Genomic DNA, 19,188 nt, shown 5'->3' on the forward strand with positions numbered 1-19,188 from the left:
GATTCATCGCGATTAAACGCTGTGACGGCTGTGACCCCTCCGCGGTCGGGATCGCCGCTGACTGCCGTCGCCAGAGACACGACACGGGAAGCAGAACTGCTAACGCCGCCCCTCTGCCGCCCCGATCTCCATTGACAATCGCAGCCAGTCGCTGTCTGCAAGCCCGTGGTGCTGAAAACGCCGCTCTCTTGGGCAACAATGTAACGGCAATGAGACAAAGCCCCGGAAAAAGCCGCACAAACAACCACACGGTGCCACAATGGACGATGATCTGTTCCAGCTGAGACAGCTTCCGTAAGTCCTCAAAAGCGCCCATTGCATGCACCCGTAATTTCTCATTATTTTAATCGGGCCCCCTTTTCACCAAACGCACTGCTTGCTTTCCTGTTTCCCTGTGTTCATGCTATCTATATACGCCTCCTTTGTTTTGCCTGATTGTTCATGCTAGGAGTAACATTTTTGAAATGCCTTTAATATACGCCAAAAAAGAGTGTTGTTTGAGATGAAAATATTATGGGATCATTTAAACTGATTCCTTGAGAGGGCGTCTGGAAATGTGTTATCGTTTACCTATTGTTTTGGGTGCATTTATCCACTAAGTTAAAAAAGATTAATTTGCGTTTTGGACATTTTTGTTGCATCTTTCGTACAACTGCAAGATCTGATTCAAATGATTCAAACTCCGTTACTTGTTTAGTTATCCTATAAATGTTGCAGATGCTTCTGCCCTCACTTTTATCGATTTCCTTAATTTTACTTTTGTTTATTATATCACTTAGCCGCCAGTTTTACCCACGCAGGCTCAATCATGTTGTACTTGTACCCGCCGTAGCAGCTGAAACCCAAATGCCGGAAACCTATAGACTCCTTGGTGTTCTTCCCTTCACGACAGATGACTCATGCCTACAGTTTCGCGTGCTCTCTTCATGGACTCTTGAAGTGCACCAGCTAACGGGCTGTGGACAGATGGATGATTACGCTACTTTCTGATCATTGCTACAAAGTAAAATGAATAATCCATTTAAATTCCCATGTAAACAACTAAACAATCGATGGGTGATTCTATGGAATTTACTAAATAATACAAGCATAAAATAAGTTGTAAAATAGAGAAAATGCTTACAAAAGCATCTTGACTATATTCCGTATATGAGCCTTATTGAAAACGACATAGTAGTCTCAACAAAAATATTTCCAGACCCAAGTGGTGACAATGAAAATGACCTCTAGTTTTCCCGTTACGGTTCTGTTTACATTCTGCGATCTCCTTCACTGGAAAGACAGGCCGTTTCTTTCAGAAAACGAAACGATACAGAGATAGGGGTGCGCATATCATTTAGATAAAGAAAATTGTCATTGTGTGCATAAATGTTAGGATTTGACTTAATGATTACGACTAAAATTCTCCGGTAACACTTTACTTGTGGGGGCTCAAATAACTTATTAACTCATTTACTACTAAAGTACAAATCACGAACAAATATAGTAACTGCATGAAAAAACATGAACCGTTATAACTGATTAATGACGAACGAACACTTAATTTTTTATTAATTAGTACATTGACAGTGTACTACTACATTACTTGTGCCCCCTCAAGTCCATGTTACTAATTCTTCTGTAGTGAATTCGCAATATTAAGCTCAAAGCACCTTTAACAGAGCATGGTAACCTGCCTGTATGAAATTTTAGTAGAAGTAGGAAAATGAAAATAATTTGCTTGGAGGGTCATATAAGGGATCAAACATAGAAGTTAAGTTCTTTTTGGGAGGAAATTTCCCCACTTTCACCTCTGCTTGAAACGGTGGCACCACTTTCTGAGGAGTCCCCAGAGGCGTATATACCTTGGCAGTTCTTTAACAGGAAATGTTGTCCCTCCTATAGTGCAATTGCTTGGCAGTCAGCCTGGCCACCGTATGACAAGAAAACCAAATAAGAGTCATGGGGAAAACTGTGAAGGTGCCCTGGACCTAAAGGATGCAGCACATTTTCTCATCACCATGGCTGAGAGTCATTTTCTGGCCAATCCGGCTCCGCCTGGACTCATTCCACAGGAAAATGGCGGTTCAGAAATTCCTTACTCCTCATTCTTTAGGATGAAACCTTTAGATATATTTTAACAAACACCACTGTCGCCTGCTCAGTAATGCCAGAGTACTTATAGTCCATCTTAGAGTCAAATATGATATTTCACACAGGAAATGGGTATTTTCAGCATGGTTGCAGTTTATGTTAAATCTGTGATTTGTTTCTACCAATACAGCTGCCTCAGGATAAGTGCCCCTAATATTTGCTTGATGAAATGCTTTACCAAAGTAAGCTTCAGTTATTTACAGGATTTTTTTGTTAGATTGCAGCTGTGTTTAGCTATCGACTGAACACCCCGAATTTAACACTCTGATTGTAGTAATTAAAACGTCATTCGGACGTACATTATCAGGGAGGTGAGGCGCTTTGCACGCCCACAGCCTTGTGGTTCTCGCTGGCTTTTCAGACATGCTCTCATCTCTGGTGAGACCAGCGCCGGTCTGTGAGCCTCTGAGGGGAGTGACTGTGAATACAAAGTCATTGTTTGATCTTAACCATACTGAAATTGCAAAGGGAGATTACATACAAGGGCTGGCGTGGTGGTGCAGTATTTAGCACACTTCTGGGGCCAGAGTTCAAGTTTCCCCCATAGTTCCATGCGTGTGGAGTTTGCCTGTTCTCCCCGTGTGGTTCTGGGGGTTCTTCTGCAGTTTCCCCCATAGTTCCATGCGTGTGGAGTTTGCCTGTTCTCCCCGTGTGGTTCTGGGGGTTCTTCTGCAGTTTCCCCCATAGTTCCATGCGTGTGGAGTTTGCCTGTTCTCCCCGTGTGGTTCTGGGGGTTCTTCTGCAGTTTCCCCCATAGTTCCATGCGTGTGTAGTTTGCCCGTTCTCCCTGTGTGGTTCCGGGGTTTTTTCTGTGTACTCCAGTTTCCCCTGACAGTCCAAAAACCTGTCGAGGCTAATTAGACTTACCAAATTGCCCATAGGTGTGCATGTGTGAGTGAGCATCGTGATGGGTTCGTGCCCCGTCCTGGGTTGTTCCCTGCCTTACACCCCTAACCTCTGGGATAGGTTCCAGACCCCCCGTGACCCTGAATAAGACAATCGGTTACAGAAAATGGATGGATTATATACAAGGTTTGGTTCCCCTAAAAACCTTTTCTAGGAAAGTTATTGATTTTATAAATGTGATTTCCACCCATTGTTAATTTGTCATGAATACTAGTAATGATTGTATGTTGGGCTGACAAGTAGCTCAGGAAAGGGATTTGTGGTAATTATATTATTCATTTGCATGGAAGATGAGGTTTACTCTTCTCTTTTAATTTTTTTTAAGGTGCTATAGAGAATATTAACATAATGTCAAGTGGAACTCTCACTGCAGTGTGTCTGCACACTCAGGTGGATCTGAGATGTAGTGGGTCATTACTACATGAAGTTATCTGATGTTTAACATATTTTACCTTCAATCGTGCATGAAGTGGAGACACTGTGCTATGAAACACCCAGTAAATTGTTGTTTCATGTAAAAACTCCATTCCTGAGAGTGAGGAATGTGCTTTTTTGTCACCTTTTTGCACTTTGGCTAGAGGGGCTGCCTGTACTGCATGTATAAATGTTGTTTTGCAATATGTTTCCAAAGCAAAGCACAGAAATCATTCTAATATCTCAATCTATGTTTGGTATGTGAGTCCAGTATCCGAGTGACTAGTTATATGAATAGTTGTTCCCCATGACCACACCCACTTCTATATTATTTCAATATATAGTTACCCATACTCACAATTAATGCATTTAAACTCCTGTTAATGTACTGAGGTTTAGTTTTTCCTTTTCTTGATGATCTCTTTTTTGGTCTGGCTTCCTAGTTTTAAGAATTCTGTGATTCGGATTTGTTAGATTTATTTGGTTTCTGACATGTTTTTTTGCCTGGTTTTTGGTTCAGTTGTGTGTTTTGCTGATCATCTGATCTTCGTTAGTCTTTCAGCTTCTGTCTCTAGAGATCCACACTGATCTTAGCCACCTCAGCTTCATACCTGGCAGTCAGCTGCCAAAGTCTGTTGGCTGGGGTGTGCAGGCTGGAGTGCGCAGGCTGGGGTGTACAGGCTGGGGTGTGCAGGCTGGAGTGTACAGGCTGTGGTGTGCAGGCTGGGGTGTACAGGCTGGTGTGTGCAGGCTGGTGTGTGCAGGCTGGTATGTGCAGGCTGGGGTGTGTAGGCTGGGGTGTGCAGGCTGGAGTGTGCAGGCTGGGGTGTGTAGGCTGGGGTGTACAGGCTGGTGTGTGCAGGCTGGTGTGTGCAGGCTGGTATGTGCAGGCTGGGGTGTGCAGGCTGTAGTGTGTAGGCTGGAGTGTGCAGGCTGGGATGTGCAGGCTGGGGTGTGTAGGCTGGGGTGTGCAGGCTGGAGTGTGCAGGCTGGGGTGTGTAGGCTGGGGTGTGCAGGCTGGAGTGTGCAGGCTGGTGTGTGCAGGCTGGGGTGTGCAGGCTGGAGTGTGCAGGCTGGGGTGTGTAGGCTGGAGTGTGCAGGCTGGGGTGTGCAGGCTGGGATGTGCAGGCTGGGGTGTGCAGGCTGGAGTGTGCAGGCTGGGGTGTGCAGGCTGGAGTGTGCAGGCTGGGGTGTGCAGGCTGGGGTGTGCAGGCTGGAGTGTGCAGGCTGGTGTGTGCAGGCTGGGGTGTGCAGGCTGGAGTGTGCAGGCTGGGGTGTGTAGGCTGGAGTGTGCAGGCTGGGGTGTGCAGGCTGGGATGTGCAGGCTGGGGTGTGCAGGCTGGAGTGTGCAGGCTGGGGTGTGCAGGCTGGAGTGTGCAGGCTGGGGTGTGTAGGCTGGAATGTGCAGGCTGGAGTGTGCAGGCTGGGGTGTGTAGGCTGGGGTGTGTAGGCTGGAGTGTGCAGGCTGGGGTGTGTAGGCTGGAGTGTGCAGGCTGGGGTCTGCAGGCTGGGGTGTGCAGGCTGGGGTGTGCAGGCTGGGGTATGTAGGCTAGGTTGTGCAGGCTGGGGTGTGCAGGCTGGGGTGTGTAGGCTGGGGTGTGTAGGCTGGAGTGTGCAGGCTGGGGTGTGTAGGCTGGAGTGTGCAGGCTGGGGTCTGCAGGCTGGGGTGTGCAGGCTGGGGTGTGCAGGCTGGGGTATGTAGGCTAGGTTGTGCAGGCTGGGGTGTGCAGGCTGGGGTGTGCAGGCTGGGGTGTGCAGGCTGGGGTGTGCAGGCTGGGGTGTGCAGGCTGGGGTGTGCAGGCTGGGGTATGTAGGCTAGGTTGTGCAGGCTGGGGTGTGCAGGCTGGGGTGTGCAGGCTGGGGTATGTAGGCTAGGTTGTGCAGGCTGGGGTGTGCAGGCTGGGGTGTGCAGGCTGGGGTATGTAGGCTAGGTTGTGCAGGCTGGGGTGTGCAGGCTGGGGTGTGCCCTTCTATCTGACAATGTGCATCATACTTGGGACCTGTTAAATCAACTTAGATTTTCTTGAACTCTAAGTCATCTTTAACTGGCTAGTCTGAAGGCATGAAAATGTTTCAACCTTCTGCTGTGCTAGTTAGTCGTCTTATCAATTATGTTCTGGTAAACATAAAAAATGTGACCCATCTGTTTTGTACAGAGACACATTTAGGTTCTATATGCAGAGACAGGGCTGAATTTACTTATCTGATTCTTGTAAAAGGATCCTTATTTCTATCCTGTATACTATCTTCCCCAACCATTAAATGGTTTACGACAGTGATGCAGGTAGGAACCTGACATATCACCTAGGAAACAACAGTTCTCTCTCATAAATTGAACTTGGTTTTCACAGCAACCAATCATCACAGATCAGTTTCCTTGAGGTACAACTTAAAGATACAAGGTTGAAAATAAAAGCAAGGCTTGTTTTGTATTCCATTACTGCATTTTCCTCTTCACTGAAATGTCAGCTATTTCTGTACTATTGAATTTTCAGGCACCATGAAACAACATTGGTAAGGGCGTGGGTATACTTATGCTGAGTAGAAATTACTAGGGTGTTGGTCAATGTTTTCTGGTATAATAAAGCAGTGTTCTACCCAACTCCTTCAAAAATCATAGTGAGTTACTGTATTTCACTCCCGAAGGTGACTTCGACCTTGACCTTGTCCCAGTTCTCCTGTTAAATTCATGGTATGTAACGCCTTTCTGTATGGAAAGAACTATAGTCAAGACTTAAATATGTGTTGTTCCTGCCCCTCAGGGTGGTCAAATTCCGTCGCACTGGAGAAAGCGCCCGTTCAGAGGATGAGGGGGGTGGCCGGGAGCACGAGGTCCAGTTTGAGGGTGTGCGTACCGACCTGGAGTCCGTAGAGCTGGGAGACACCACTGCCGTTCCCCGGGAGTTCGCCAACCCCACTGATGGTACCTCCCCCACCCTTCAGCAATGGTTCGATCCATTGCATAATATTGTTTCCCTATAGGGACATTGCTGTTGAAATGTTCTGGAAATTTCCGTAGTCTATAAAGAACTATTACAGTGCAAATTAGACCTCTGTTACACAGTCTCTTACTACTATTAGCTAATTAGTCATTTGTAATAAACCTGCTAATATAAAATTCAGTTTTGACACCACAAAGCACAGAATGCATCTTGGGAATGGGAGGTAATGACGGTTCGCTGTCTCTCTCCTCACAGACACCTTCATGGTGGAAGATGCGGTCGAAGCTATCGGTTTCGGGAAGTTCCAGTGGAAGCTCTCTATTCTCACTGGGCTGTCCTGGGTGAGACAGCAGGGCGAGATGGAGATGGGGGCCCTTTTTATCACTGTGAATCTGATGTGGGAATTACACAGTGTACCACAGAGGTTCAGGAGGGGGCTTCATTAACTGATGGAAGAAAAACAAAAGCTGCCAGTGCTTTTAGTGTATGACACATCGCCTTGTGCACACGTCCCCTCCAGGACTCATTAATTGATTGCACTTGAATCCAATTGAACTAATGAGCAATTGTTCAGATATAACCACTGCCAACCAACAATCATAATTTGTAGTTAATTTTTCCTCTAGCACCAGAACAAATATATGTGGAATGGTACAATATGGCTGAATGCTGCTCAGTCTTGACTATTGAGTAGAATCAGCGTTCATTATAGTCACTTTCCTAACACTGTTCTCCAGAGCTTGAAATAAAATCAAGGAAACAAAAGAACGAGTGGGAAAAAATAAAACAACGGAGAAAAGAAAACACATTTGGAAGGAAAATTAAACCAAGTTAATGAGTTGAACAAATATTAATTATAAGTGTTTTTTACTGTTTGCTCTCCATGCTTGTATTTAGATGGCCGACGCCATGGAGATGATGATCCTCAGCATCCTGGCACCACAGCTGCACTGCGAATGGAGGCTGCCCAGCTGGGAAGTGGCTTTGCTGACTTCGGTACGGCGTAGAGGGTGGGGGGTGGCAAACACATTTGCAGTCAATGCTGTTCCTACCTCCAGCCAGCAGGTGGCAACATGTGTTTTTTTTCTCTGATCCACCACACATCTAGGCCTTCACTGAATAAGTCTTTTGAAGTGAGCAATATGCTAATTTATCCAGATTGGGCTTCTGTAATGTGGTTACTATGCTGCAAAACGTGTACACACTTTGGCTAACTAGGAGTTTAGGCTGTTGGTGTAATGATTACTGAGATATTCCTGAAGCAGTAGCTTTTACTTTTCATGCCTTTTATTCCCAGTGACTTATCCTGTAGGTATTTATAGGATTTTATTGGTCAAATCAGGTGGTTTAGTCCATCATTGTAATAAATACACACAGGACATGAGCCGAATATCAACAATACTAAGAAGCTCCTCTATGAGGCCCAGTGAGGTTCTTCATGTGCTGTTGCTTTTAATGTGCAATTTTTGTGATCAGGAAGTGTAAGGCGCCTGTCTCTCTGCCCTTGGCCAGGTTGTGTTCATCGGGATGATGATCAGCTCCTCGCTCTGGGGGAACCTATCGGACAAGTATGGCAGAAAAACAGTGAGTCCAGAGATTTGGTGTGTGGGCAGGTCTGCAAAGGTGTGGTTTTAGGTCAATAAACCTCAGAACCATGAATGAGATTCTGTATTATTATTTATGCTGTTGCAGCAACACAAAATCAGTTAAAGGAGGTCATTGAGCATTATCACAGTCCCAGGACAGGATCTGTGGACCTTGTGGACCCCTTGCAGTCTGCCTTGGAATGCTTGGTTACCAATTCATAACAAAACAACAGCAGTATCTGTTTGATTTCCTGGCAAATATTGCAGTAGCCTCAACCAATATGGAGGGCTGTGACTCCAGGAAAGGGACCCTCCCCTCATGGGTGTGGTCATGGCACGTCTACATGGGTGGGAGGTGGACAGTTCCTCCTAGCATCCCTGTTGATGTCCGTCAATGGTGTTTTTGCCTGACAGGGCTTGAAGATGAGCGTGCTGTGGACTATATTCTACGGCCTCCTCAGCGCCTTTGCCCCGGTGTACGGCTGGATCCTCTTCCTGCGGGCCCTTGTGGGTTTTGGAATTGGCGGCGCCCCACAGTCGTAAGTGCACCCCATTGAACCCAGTCTCATCATTCATCACTGCTCGTTGTACTTCCAAAGGCCAATCGTGTCACAACAGAAACTGACAGGATTAATTGACAAATTCTCTAATTATTGGTCACAGGACATCATTCCCTTGAGGTGGTGGGGGTGTCTCTTTTTTTAGAAATTCACATAAAGACAAAGTAATTAGCTCTCATTAATCAAAACATTGTAATTATATTTTAGCTGCAAATCTGTATGTGTGTGTGTGTTTGTTTGTATTGTCATGGCCAAAAGTTTTGGCAGTGACACAAATTTAGTTTCACAAACTTTACTTCTTCAGCATTTTTAGATATTTTTTATGTTTTTCTGTGGCATACTGAAGAACAACTATAATCAGTTTATAAGTTTCAAAGGCTTTTATTGGCAAATATATCAAATTTATGCAAAGACTCAATATTTACAGTGTTGACCCTTCTTTGTAACTTCTGCATTTCGCTCTGGCATGCTGGATATCAGCTTATGAGCGAAATCCTGACTGATGGTGATCCATTCTTGCCTTGTTAGTGCTTGGAGTTGATCACAATTTGTGGGCTCCTGTTTGTCCACCCACTTTTTGAGGATTGACCACAGCTTCTCAATGGGATTAAGATCTGAGGAGTTTCCTGGCCACGGATCCAAAATGTCAATGTTATGATCTCTGAGCCACTTCATTATCACTTCTGCTTGGTACCAAGTCCCCCCCAGCACACAGAGCAACCAGTAGATAAACCATAACTCCCAGGACTTCTCCTGATTGGTCACAAAACATCAACAAACTAAGCTGAAACGTATAACAAACACAATTCTCCTGCTCCATTGGTTCACCTTGGTAGCAAGGTAAAGTCCACCCATTATACGCAATTTATTGGAGACAGCCTTGGCTTCAAGACTCTACTTGAGATATGTATAGAGATATTAATTATATGACATTGAATCACTGTTAATGTTTGGGTGTTCCATTGATTAATGATTAACACATTGACATATTGTCCCTGAATCGCTGAAAATACATGTTTAACATATATATGATTAGTATGATTAACATGATGCGATCAATTGCGTAACATACTATAACTCTTTGTGCACCAGTTGGGGCAGCTTCGAGTCTCTTCCTACAAGTGGTTTCTCCCCCCCTTTGCTCCACTGTCTGCCTCTCCAAGGTCCGAGCTTCTGCGGAGCCAACTGCAGGCAGCTATCACGAAGCGAGGTCACACAGTATTCAAAACAATCTCTTCTTGCCTAAGGCCTAAAACATAGACCCACTATGCCTCCCCTCCCGGGCCTACTAATGTCCAATTTTACTTCCACACCATCAGTCTTGTGTCATGCCAACAGTAAAGCATCCTGAGACCATTCATGTGTGGGGCTGCTTCTCAGCCAAGGGAGTGGGCTCACTCACAGCTCTGCCCAAGAACACAGCCATGAATAAAGAATGTTATCAAAACATCCTCCTAGAGCAACTTCTTCCAATGATCCATGTGCAATTAGGTGATGATCTGTGTATTTTTATTTTTATTGTGTTACTGTTAATTCGCATCTGTTCTAATGCTAAATTGTCTTTTTTGTGAGCAAGTATACACTTACTACCCGGATGAATAGCAATAAGCAGGCTATAAACTTGCAAAGAGTATGAAAGAACTACCCAACAAGGAATTTTAATAACTCACTCAACTGACTGCAGTTACTATAATTTTAATTACAGTTAACACTGTAAAAAGACCATCCAGTTTGAAGATGGTTTTGTCACCCTGCTTGCTGATCCAAACGCAAATTTTTCCAGTGCCTTGTAAGCGGGAGCAAGAAAAAGTACAGAGCTCAGCAGATTCTGTTGTTTTGGACGGTGGACGGGCCAGTGGGAGGGCTGTGTGACGGCACAGGACTGCATCGCTCTGGCGTAAAGCCAGACTGTGGCCTTTCTGAGGCAGCCAGGGTCTCAGGCTGGCGGCCTCCCAATCTGGCACTGATGCATTGTGGGATGTGTGTCGCCCTTTCCTGCAGGGTGACACTGTATGCGGAGTTCCTCCCCATGCGGTCCAGAGCAACCTGCATCCTGCTCATCGAGGTATTCCTCAGTCGGGGGAGGGTTGCTACAACCATGATTACATTTTGTTCCTGATCTTTGACCTTTGATTCTGTACCAACCCCTCCGCACCCCAGATTTTCTGGGCACTAGGCACGGTGTTTGAAGTCCTGCTGGCTATCCTGGTGATGCCCACACTCGGCTGGCGCTGGCTGCTTGCCTTCTCTACGGTGCCCCTCATCATCTTTGCCATCCTATGCTTCGTAAGTACCACATGGACTGGGAGCAGATGCCACTTTCTAGCGATGGCTGGCGGCTCATATTGATACATCACTGTTAGCTCTTATTCTCCTCTTAATTGCACACATTTTAGTTATTCATAAACATACATTCATTTGATGATGCTGTTATAAATAGACTTTCTAATGAGATTCACATTAAATGCCATTTTAATCTTATCCATCCATCCATCCTATCCTAAAAGCATTTTAAACTATACAAATAGGAAGCAGTGACACCGCCAGTTCACTCCATGTTACTGCATAGCCATGTCTGTCAGTAATTCCTGGTTGTGAAAGCAGCATTCAAATCCGTTTAGATTATGTGTGCATTAAAGGATGAAGGCTGAGTGTCCTATTTAGTTCAAAAACTGAAAGATGACTTCAGTTCAGGACAAATAACTCAGATGAAGGATCTGGTGCATCACCCATATAGATTAGACAATACAACAGATTGATCTGCTGTGATTCTGGTACAAAAAAAATGGATTATCTGTAGGGATCTGAACTGGCGATTTCTTAATCTCATCTGCAGCTTTTTAATCCAGGTTAATGCTCATAAAATGAAGCTCAGTGAAGTTAGGGCATGCTCTTTAACTGTGTACATGTGTGTGTGTCGCTTGTCCCAGTGGCTACCCGAGAGCGCCCGCTATGATGTGCTGACTGGCAGCCAGGAGAAGGCCCTGGCCACGCTCAAGCGCATCGCCGTGGACAACGGTGTCCCCATGCCCCTGGGGAAGCTTGTTGTTGCCAGACAGGTAGAGCACGCCACACCTCCACAGGATACTGGCATGCTCCGGAGCCAAGAGGAAGGCCATCTTGTGTGGAGGCCATCATTAGAATCAGAATCTTTATTATCATTATACAAGTACAATGAAATTGGATGCAGTCCCTTTCAGTGCAAAATGATTTTAAATGGCAGATAAAAATTTGAACTAAAAAAGCTAAATTAAAAGCACTGTAAAAATAAATAAATATACATATTTACATATTTATACATATTGTCAAATGCATTGGGACAAATCCAAATCATTCAATTCAAGTGTTCCAATCACTGTCATAGCCATAGGTGCATAAAATCAAACATCTAGGCACGCAGACTGCTTCTACAAACATTTGCGAAAGCATGGGTCGCTCTCAGGAGCTCAGTGAATTCAAGTGTGGTACCATGATAGGATGCCACCTGTGCAATAAGTCCATTGCTGAAGTTTCCTAGCTACTAAATATTCCACGATCAACTGTTAGTGGTGTTATAACAAAGTGGAAGCAATTGGCAACAACAGCAACTCAGCCACAAAGTGGTAGGCCACGTAAAATCACAGAGTGGGGACAAAGCAAGCTGAGGCACACAGTGTGCAAAAGTGGCCAGCTGTCTGCAGAGTCAATAGCTACAGATCTTCAAACTTCATGTGGCCTTCATATTAGCTCAAGAACAGTGTGTAGAGAACTTCATGGAATGGTTTTTCATGGCCGAGCAGCTGCATCCAAGCCTTACATCACCAAGTGCAATGCAAAGCGTCAGATGCAGTGGTGTAAAGCACGACACCACTGGACTCTAGAGCAGTGGAGACATGTTCTCTGGAGTGATGAATCACGCTTCTCTGTCTAGCAATCCAATGGACGAGTCTGTGTTTGCTGGTTGCCAGGAGAACGGTACTTGCCTGACTGCATTGTGCCAAGTGTAAAGTTTGTTGGAGGGGGGATTATGGTGTGGGGTTGTTTTTCAGGGGTTGGGCTTGGCCCCTTAGTTCCAGTGAAAGGAACTCTTAATGCTGCAGCATTGGAAGCCATTTTGGACAATTTCATGCTCCCAATTTTGTGGGAACAGTTTGCGGATGGCCCCTTCCTGTTCTAACATGACTGTGCACCAGTACACAAAGCAAGGTCCATAAGGACATGGATGAGCGAGTCTGGTGTGGAGGAACTTGACTGGCCTGCACAGAGCCCTGCCCTCAAACCGACAGGACACCTTTGGGATGAATAAGAGTGGAGACTGCAAGCCAGGCCTTCTCATCCAACATCAGTGCCTGACTTCACAAATGCTCTCCTGGAAGAATGATCAAAAATTCCCATAAACACACTCCTACACCTTGTGGACAGCCTTCCCAGAAGAGTTGAAGCTGTTATAGCTGCAAAGGGTGGGCCAACTCCATGTATTAAGAATGAGATGTCATTAAAGTTTGTGTGTTTGTAAAGGCAGGTGTCAACATACTTTTGGCAATACAGTCTATCTACAGTGCACTGTAGTGCACCATATTGTACATCGAGATGAGGTAATGTACACGTGACCGACATTCATTGCAGTGAAGGTACAATAGTGCACAGATTTGCACAGGGAGAGATTGGATGATCATTCATTTCAGTTTGTTGTTTATAACAGCGACGGCCCTGGGATATGTGCTGTTTTTTGTCCGTTTTTATGAGCTATTATTGCTCTGTACCGCCTGCCTGAGGGCAGCAGATCAGACAGGTGATGTGCTGGGTGTGATGTGTCCTTCAGGATGCTGCTGGCTTTTCTGTAGCAGCAGGGCCTGTAGAGCTCCTCTAGGGACAGGAGAGAACAGCCAATGATTTTCTGGGCTGAGTTAATGACCCTCTGTAGTGCAATTTTTTCTCCTGCAGTGCACCTGGCAAACCACACGGGAATGCAGTAAGTCAACACACTTTCTATGGAGCACCTGTAGAAGGACACCAGCAACTTCTCAGCTAAGTCATTCTTTTTGAGGATCCTCAGGATGTGGAGTCGTTGCTGTGCCTTCTTTATCAGCACAGTGGTGTTGGTTTTCCAGGTCAGATCCTCGTCCAGATGCAACCACAGGAACCTTTAGGCTCCACACAATCTCCGTTGATGTGTATGGGCTGAGGGACAGATCTATCTCACCTGAAGTCCATGATGATTTCTTTAGTTTTTGTGGTGTTGAGGTTCAGGTTCTTCTTGCTGCACCATGTTAACGGTCTTGCCACTTCGTCCCTATATGTCCAGAGGCAGGTGGGATGTGTGATACCAACGTTATATAATTTGGTTACCAGCTTGTTTGGGATGATTGTGTTGTCTATCAATGAAGAGAAGTCTGGCATAGTTCCCCTTCTGCTCCAGATTGGTCAGAGTTATATGGGGGCTGTGGCTATGGTGTCCTCTGTCGACCTGTTGTTCCTGTACACAAACTGGTGCAGGTGGAACGTGGATGAAAGAGTTTTGATGATGTGACTTCTGACCTTTTTCTCGAAACACTTCACTGGATGGAAGTCATTCAAGTTGCTGATAGGTGTCCTTTTTGGGACGGGGATGATGGTTAAAGACTTCAGGCAGGGTGGGATGGTAGACTCGGCTAAGGACAGGTTAAAGATCTTTGTGAAGACCCCTGCCAGCTGATCTGCGCAGTCCTTCAGCACCCTCCCAGTGACACCATTGGGTCCCGCTGCCTTTCTGGGGTTTACTCCCCTCAGCGTGCACCTCACTTTGTGCTTCTCCACAGTAAGGATGTGGCTGCTTTGGGCAAGTGGGTGTAACACGGTCTGGTGACTCCAACTCAAAACGAGCTAAAATGCAGTTTAGCTCCTCCACCAATGAAACATCCCCGTCCACAGCTGTGTCTCTGGGTTTGTAGCTGGTAATATGCTGGACCCCCTGCCACTGCCTCATGTTATTGCTGCTTAAGTGGTCCTCAGTTTTCTTTTTATAGGCAGCCTTAGCCTGTCTGATGCCTCTTTTCAGGTTAGCCCTGGCTACACTGTACAGTTCCACATCACCGGACCTGGAGGTGGTGTCTCTGTCCTTCAACAGGATCCTGACCATCCAGGGCTTCTGATTAGCACATACCTGGACGCGTTTGTCAATGGTGACAGTATCTCTGCAGTGCTTGATGTAGGACAGTACAGTAGTCATGTGCTCCTCTAGGTCCTGAGTATCAAAAATGCTCCAGTCTGTTCATTCTAAGCAGTCTTGCAGCTGATAGGAGGCACATTCAGGCCATGTTCTGATGGTCTTTATTGTGGGAGGAGCCTTTTTCCTGAGTGGGTGTATACTGGTAATAAGAACAGGGATATATGGTATGACTGGCCCAGGTGGGGTGATGGTTTTTTCCCCTACTAACACAGTCTACATGCTGATAGAATCTGGGCTGTATTACTTTTAAGTCAGTGTGGTTAAATTCGCCCCTTGTTACATGTACCGCCTCAAATTTGTACTGCTGGTTGCATATAGCATTGTGCAAGTGGCCCAGAGCTGAGTTAACCTTAGCATCGGGTGGTATGTACACAGCAGTAATTAAAACAACAGTAAACTCCCGCGGGAGGTACTGCTGTCTCTGACAGCCTTAGCACAGTACGAACTCTGATGGCAGACCGAAGAGGTCTTGGTATAGAGAAGAAGTGACCATGCTGTTAAATCCCAATCTCTGTGCAACTGTTGTGTTCTCAGGAGGACCGCGGTAAGATACAGGACCTCTTCTCTCCACACTTTCGCTGGACCACCATCCTGCTATGGTTTATTTGGTGAGTGAGAGAGTGGTCACCTGACCTGAACACCCCTGGGAACTGAATGGAAAGCTGTGCATGTCCTCTGTAGCATACAGACACAAGCATTAATAATGCAGGGTTTGAAGAAGTCATTATGAAAGCCATATTCCTAATAGGTTCTGCAGTGAGCTAATTAGTCCACAGTATAGCATGCAAACATAGTTGCTCTTACTGCTGAGTCATCAATGAACTGTGTGTTGTCTATCTCTCCTAGGTTCTCTAATGCCTTCTCATATTATGGCCTGGTCCTGCTGACCACAGAACTGTTCCAAGCAGGAGATGCTTGTGGAGGTTCCTGCTTCTTCTATTACTCTTCTGACTGTCCATTGTTCTACCCATTCCTGTTCCTATACACAAACATGGTTTTCAGCACCTTACTGGGGAAGTTCCACAGGGAAGATGAACGTTCTAGTTGATTGGTGGTTCTGTTCCACTGGTTAAAGTCTGAGAGCCTTTTATCAAAAGTCCGACAACAATTTATTGTAGGCAACACTGAATTTTGTGTGTCTTCTCAGTGTCCAAGGGTACCAAGATGGAGCCCAGATGTAGTCTGGAGTGTAAGTACCTGACGTTCTACGACTACAAGGACCTGCTGTGGACCACCCTGTCTGAATTCCCAGGTGACTGCAGAACAGGAGGGCTTATCTTGGCTTTAAGCATTGTACCAGATACACAACAACATAAAAGACTAAAAACTTGAAGTGCCATTGAAGGTCATTTTATAGATGGCTGTGCTAATCATCTATTTATTCATTTTCTGGAGCTGCTTTCTCAGTTAGGTTATTATATGTGTGGAGTTATTAGAGGAACAATGGGACCTACAGCAACCACATTCACTAACAGACACCAGGCAGAGGAGGGAACATGAATACAGTATCTACGCAACACAGTGAGAATATACAAATGTGCCCCAGACAGATACAATACCAGTCAAAAGTTTGGACACACCAAACTGCTTACAAAGAGTGATAGTGTTGCATCCCATGACCCAACCACCTGACCTAAAAAGAAATAGTTTTGGAGAGGTTTGACCAGAGAGTGAAGGAAAAGCAGCCAATCAATGAGTGCTGAGCATATATGGGGGACCTCCTTCAGGACAGCTGGAAAAGAATCCCAGGAGGCCACCTCATGAAACTCTTGTAGAGGAGAAGGTAGGGTCAGCCAGTCCATGGACGTATGGCAGAGTCCTGCACCGGGTCGGGTACCCGCAGATAGTTGCTGAAATGGGCGGATTTTAATGTTCTGGAATTTTACGGGCGGGTATGCGGGCAGGTAATTCATTACACATGGGCGGGTAGCAGGTCAATCAAAACAGTATTGTAGCCTGCAAAAATAACATATAAGTGAAAATATCTACATATTAGACTATCATGTACAAGTTGTCATCAACACAGTGTGTTCAGTATGTCGGGGGTACCTTATGGTGCGTTCGATTATTTCTCTCCAAGTCGGAACTCGGATGAAAACGTCACGAAACTTCTTGAAAAACGTCACTTCCCGTCGGAAACACGCCTCTATTATGACGTTGATGTCGGACAAGATTTTGTTGTCCGAGTTGCCCCTGTGATGTAATTTCAACATGGCGGCTTACACACTCAACAGTAATTCTATTTAATAAATCTTTAAAAATTTTTGTTTTGTTAAATGTATTAATAGTTATAAATGTAACTGCACGTGTTCGATTTAGAGAATACCATATCATGACCGTAAACAGTATCCTATCATGCAATATCATATTTTTATCAGACTTGTTAGTGTCTTTGGCTTGTTTGTAGTTTGTTTGCCTCTCGAAAAAAGAATATCGCTATGAATGTGCTAAAAAATTTTATAAAGCTTTTAATCTGGTTTGACTAGTTCGTGTTTCTTGTTTGTTTGTCTCTCGGAAAAAATAATCTCACTCCAAATCTGCTAAAATATAAAGCAACAACACACAGCAGCGTGTTCATGGAGGCAACCATGTTTGTTCCGAGATGTGGTAACTCGAACGGGAGATTGTCGGACGTGATGTCACTCAACTTGGAATTTCCAAGTTCCGAGAGAAAAACGAACGCACTATAAAGATAACCGCCTCGACAAACATTCACATACACGTCTGAATCCTTGCTGGAGTGTGTCGTCGTGTTCTCTCTTTCACGCTCGTCACAGTATGGATAACTTTGATCTATCAGATTTGATTTTGTGTTAAACGGACTTTTTCGTTTCAATTCAAAATTCATGTAGGCCTAGTGCATGTCACATTGAGAGGTGCATAGAAAAAATAATTGTGTGTAATTTATCATGGGTACGGGTGGGTAACGGGCCCAGACGGGTGCGGATTTAACTTTGAAATAATCACGGGTGCACGGGCGGGTGTGGTGCTGTACTGTGTGGGTGTGGGCGGGTGCAGTTCTCCAAAAGTGGACCCGTGCAGGACACATGGAGTAACTGGGGTTAAGGGCTATGACCTAATACTCAATGGTGGGATCACTGCCAACTATGGGATTTAAACCAGCATCCTTCTGAGTCCCGACCCACAGAGCTGTACCCAGCTCTTGGTCAGTACATATTTCCATATATGTTATTTTATAGTTTCGATGTTAAAAAATGTAGAGAACAGTACAAACAAACCTTTCTGTGTGTAGGAGTGATAAACTTTTGACTGATACTATAGTCAGGTATTGAACTTCTAACCCTCCAGTTGTGAGTCAACAATGCTACTCCTATAATAATCCATAATAAATAGTTTTGGAAGTTATTGTATATTTAAAGGAATTTTAAAGGGGGGAATTCACTTTTTGGGATGTCTACACAAGGTGCTTTTCATGATTTAAATGCAGTTAAGGAAGGTTAGAAAGACATAAACATGACGTGGGAGTGAATGTGTTTGTCAGGGTGCCTTGTGAGTGGAAGTGCTCTGGAAGCCCTTGGGGGCTTTGGGGGGTGTTCAGTGGCCTGTCTCTCCCCACAGGATTGCTGGTAACCCTGTGGGCGATCGATCGGCTCGGGAGGAAGAAAACCATGGCTCTCTGCTTCCTGGTGTTCTCTCTGTGCATCCTACCCCTGTATGCCTGCGTGGGACGGTGAGTTAATCCTCCACCAAAAACACCAGCCACGAGTCGTCGAAGCCGGAGTGTCAGTGCTGCACCTAACAGCTTACTTCTCTCCTCAGGATGTCCCTTATGGTCTTGATATTCATCGCCAGAGCATTCATCGCTGGAGGATTTCAGGCAGCGTATGTTTACACCCCAGAGGTGAGGTCTCCACTCACCAAGGACTTCCTCAGTTCACTTATACACATCACCCAAGCTGGGTATATATTAATTAGAAAGCTTCCCTGCCAGCCAGCCACACGTGCCTTTGTTCTATATGACAAGAAGTATTCAGAGCTAAAGATTAGCCGTGTCTGGTAAGGCATTAACTCAGCGTCCTTTGCTGTGTTGCCAATGGTTGGATTCCTTGACCTTTCACCTGTCTTTTTTCCACCAGAAAAACAGTATTCTTATGTGCATGTGTAGGACTGACAGTAACTGAATACCTCAAGTGCTTGTTATTAACATGTACTGTGTACACAACCACATTACCCACAATCCCCTTCTATATTCAGGTGTACCCCACTGCTACCAGGGCACTAGGGCTGGGAACCAGCAGCGGAATGGCCAGGGTTGGCGCTCTCATCACTCCATTTGTTGCACAGGTTGTTGCTTATTTCTCTCATTCATTCCTTTATCATTGCTGACTCGGTACCTGTTCACTTCATCCGATTTATTGTGGATAAAAACCCAAATGGGGTTTAGGGTTCACATTAGAGCTCAGCTACAAATTGTCCATCTTCCCTATGTGCTGAGTGCC

General features: G+C 45.3%; 1 protein-coding gene across 1 annotated transcript in view; it reads left to right on the forward strand.

Moving 5' to 3' along the window:
- svopa (SV2 related protein a) overlaps positions 1 to 19,188 on the forward strand; it is a 20,899-nt gene continuing 1,711 nt past the window's right edge. The window contains exons 1-15 of the mRNA XM_023833333.2: positions 1 to 294; positions 6,216 to 6,376; positions 6,651 to 6,736; positions 7,293 to 7,391; positions 7,908 to 7,979; positions 8,396 to 8,520; positions 10,543 to 10,606; positions 10,702 to 10,827; positions 11,472 to 11,600; positions 15,263 to 15,336; positions 15,575 to 15,651; positions 15,876 to 15,980; positions 18,308 to 18,419; positions 18,509 to 18,590; positions 18,944 to 19,033. Of these exons, the coding sequence (XP_023689101.1) occupies positions 260 to 294; positions 6,216 to 6,376; positions 6,651 to 6,736; positions 7,293 to 7,391; positions 7,908 to 7,979; positions 8,396 to 8,520; positions 10,543 to 10,606; positions 10,702 to 10,827; positions 11,472 to 11,600; positions 15,263 to 15,336; positions 15,575 to 15,651; positions 15,876 to 15,980; positions 18,308 to 18,419; positions 18,509 to 18,590; positions 18,944 to 19,033 (1,437 nt within the window). The 5' untranslated portion in view covers positions 1 to 259. The remainder of the gene's footprint in view (positions 295 to 6,215; positions 6,377 to 6,650; positions 6,737 to 7,292; positions 7,392 to 7,907; positions 7,980 to 8,395; positions 8,521 to 10,542; positions 10,607 to 10,701; positions 10,828 to 11,471; positions 11,601 to 15,262; positions 15,337 to 15,574; positions 15,652 to 15,875; positions 15,981 to 18,307; positions 18,420 to 18,508; positions 18,591 to 18,943; positions 19,034 to 19,188) is intronic.

This window comes from Paramormyrops kingsleyae, chromosome 2 (genome assembly GCF_048594095.1).
Source record: "Paramormyrops kingsleyae isolate MSU_618 chromosome 2, PKINGS_0.4, whole genome shotgun sequence".
In the NCBI taxonomy this organism is placed as follows: Eukaryota; Metazoa; Chordata; class Actinopteri; order Osteoglossiformes; family Mormyridae; genus Paramormyrops; species Paramormyrops kingsleyae.